We start from the raw sequence: 3177 nt of genomic DNA, 5'->3' as shown, positions 1-3177 counted from the left end.
TCCACATTTTCTGGTTCCTGCTCCTAAACATCAGTGGTTCCCAGATCTTTCTAGGTGCTTAGGCCACACTTTGGTTCCCAGGAAGGTTTTAGCGCCTAGTTCGCCCAGTTTAAACCCAAATTTATTTTAACTACAGTTACACCAGAAATAAACTCCATATTAAATAGAAAAAAAAATATATCCTCCTCTAAAATCAGAAAACAACCACTTTTTAGGTTTAGTTTAAATTTTTACAATTTTTTTTAACCATATAATAAAACTCAGCTCAGGGACTGATTTCTTTAAAAAAAAAAAACTCTTAAATGTATCATTGATTTAATTTCTTTCCCCCATTAACTTGTTTTTTTATTTTAATTCTGCCGTCTTTGGTTCTTTATCACATTACAGTGAATTTTAAATCATTTCTATTAGCTTAAAAGAATAAATCCTATTCGTCTGAAAGAAGATCAACCTGATAATTAAACGTTTTAATAATAAAACATATTAATAATTTCCTGCTAACTTTCTGCCCAGTTTGCAGGAACAAGTTTAACGGTGTAGCTCCCAGATCTGCTTCCTGCCAGCGACGCTACATGATTGGCTGAACGTTGCCACATGATGTAAAACATTGTGGTTGCCTAGACAACGATAATAACATCAGAAAGCGTCATTGTGCCGAGTCGGGAGCTTCTGTAGCGTTAGCGTGTCTAATGATGAAGTTTTACCGGATCGATATGAAAAAAACTGAAAAAAATCTGCTTCTGGTGAACAAAGTAACTGTTAGCGCTGTGGCTAGCTGTAGCTAACAGGTTAGCCTCTTTTAGCTCGCTCAGTTAGCCATATTAAGCTACACTACTTTTAAATTCATCTCAACAGCAACCGTTTGTTTTCTACACATAAAATAACTGTTTAGTTTTTCTAAAATCTCTATGAAAGTTTTTTTGTCCTCCTCTGTCCTCAGATCTGAATAAAAAGAATAAAAATAAACTTGTTAAATAGCAGAGCTCAGTCTGTCTTTCTTTCCAGACTTACAATGATTGTTTTCTACTTTCGGCTACTTTAGATCGCAGATGAAATGTAAAATAATAGCAAATAAAGGGAATAATATGTTGAGATTTTCCAGAAGAGATGAGCAGGTCTGGCGATGTTCAGACCAACAGCAGCTGCACGGTGGCGGCCATATTGGGAGGGTAAACCGTTCTGAAATCAAACAGGAGGAGGAGCTTCATCAGGAACCGTCTGTTGTGATTTTATGGACCATAAATCCGGTTCCTGCTGAAACCGTTTGGACCTCCAGACCTCAGCACGTCTTTCTGTTCTGGTGTCGTTCTCAGAACCAGGTGGATCTAAACGGTTTTTCCATCCATTCGTAGGTCAGGCTGTCTCCTTCCAGCCAGGGTGGCTCCCCCTGCTGGAGGAAACACAGGTTTCGGTCCAATCGGAACACAGAGGGACACGCCCACTCAGCTCTGGATGGTTCTGGAGAAGCTGGACCTGAAGGTTCTGTCCAACATGCTACAGAGAACAAAGGAGACGGTTCAGTAATGTTCCTGATCCGGTTTCTCCTGGATCGCTCTGTGCTCCTGTCTGCTGGTCCAGATGGAAAGATCCTGAACCCACCGCCGGTTCCTGTTCCCCTGAACCTGCTCCTGCCTGACGTTTCCCCTCCAAATATGGTGGACGGGTTAAACAGTTTCTGCCAATCGTTCTGAGAGCCAGCGTCCAAATCTGCTTCTCTGAGCTTAAAGCCCGACCCGCAGGACGGTTCGGATCAGAATCCAGAAAAACAAGCAACCAACCAGAGGAAATGAGACAGATCTGCGGCTGAGGTTCTGCAGAAGGTTCTGCAGATTTTAGATGCCAGAGGATGGAAGAAAAAAAAAAAAAAAGTCATGCGTTTTGTGACACAGAGCACCTACAGCTCAGCGGATTTTACTGTGACAGTCTGACCCGTTTGGACCCGGAGCAGAGTTTCCTTTTAGCGCTGCAGCTTTTTTAATCCAATCAGGTTCTTTATCCAGGTGGTTGCCGGGCAGAAAACTGACCAGAATGCAGCTGCTTTCTTCATGACGCGTCGTTCTTTTACATGGAAGCACCTGGAGAGGCAGAAAAGCATGATGGGAAAATAAGACGAGGTCATCTCAGCTGAGTTCTAACTTCCTGTTTATTGCCTGATGGACCCAAATGTTCCAGCAGCAGCACAGAGCTTTTCTGCCTAGATCGGACTCTACGTTACTCTGGTCTCCAGCCGAGGTCAGCAGCTCCGTCTTAATACGCGATTTCACATCAAACTCAGAAATTAGACTTAAACACAAATTCAAAATTATTAAATTATTTAAATAAGCGCTGCAAAGCAGAAGACCTCCAGACCACCAGGGGGAGACATCATCAATTCATGTTATACTAAGAGATTAAGAGGCATTAACTCATAGCTGCTATAATTGGGCACATTTCAGGTTATTATTGCAGCACAAACGTTCAAATATTCTAACTGGTTTGGTTCTACTGGCATTCTGAGAGCAGCCGTAAAAGAAAGACGAGGTTCTAAGGCATAAAGTTGGACGTAATAACGAAAAATATTATTTCCATAATAATTAACCCTCTCCAGGCAGATGTTGCAGATTTGCAACTTAGATTTGCTACTTAGCTAATTACTCCACATCCATATTTTAAGAGCTTTTGTTACTCAGAAGTACAACATAAGGACTTAGTTGTGCATTTGCAAAAAAAACAGTTTCTCTCCAGCTCACCAGATGGCGCTGTTGACTCATTTTCAACATGGCTGAGTCCTTTGTGTCACTGAAACAGATTTTCTAAGCACCAATTTCATATCATAGCAGTTCTCTAAGTATCACTACCAATTTCTATTATTTTGAAATCAATACTACATCAGATGAATCATGAATGTGTATAGATATGACACATGCCAGTTAGTAGATTTTATCTCCTCTGGGTTTTTCACCAGATGCATCTCGATTTCAACGTTGTGGATTTGCAACGTGTGCCCAAACAGGTACCAATAGATGGTACATGCTTTATCTATTATTTTTCCTATATTTTGAGCAACAGTTTAACAGAAACGGCCTTCTCAAGAGGTTTTGAGATGTCAGTGGAGAAAAAATTTGAGAAAAAGTTGTTTTGTTTTGTTAATTTTTTGTTTGTAACATTCAAATAAAGTTAACATTCATATCAGATTCA

At 40.4% G+C, this 3177-nt stretch overlaps 1 protein-coding gene across 1 annotated transcript in view; it reads right to left on the bottom strand.

Annotated features, from left to right (window-relative positions):
• Positions 1–314: 314 nt before the first annotated feature.
• Positions 315–3177, bottom strand: part of cmtm7 (CKLF-like MARVEL transmembrane domain containing 7) — a 7747-nt gene continuing 4884 nt past the window's right edge. Inside the window, exon 5 of the mRNA XM_015391656.1 lies at positions 315–2075. Within this exon, the coding sequence (XP_015247142.1) occupies positions 2062–2075 (14 nt within the window). The 3' untranslated portion in view covers positions 315–2061. The remainder of the gene's footprint in view (positions 2076–3177) is intronic.

Source organism: Cyprinodon variegatus, unplaced genomic scaffold (genome assembly GCF_000732505.1).
Source record: "Cyprinodon variegatus isolate N-32 unplaced genomic scaffold, C_variegatus-1.0 Scaffold554, whole genome shotgun sequence".
Classification (NCBI taxonomy): Eukaryota; Metazoa; Chordata; class Actinopteri; order Cyprinodontiformes; family Cyprinodontidae; genus Cyprinodon; species Cyprinodon variegatus.
This window is presented reverse-complemented; position numbering and strand designations above follow the sequence as displayed.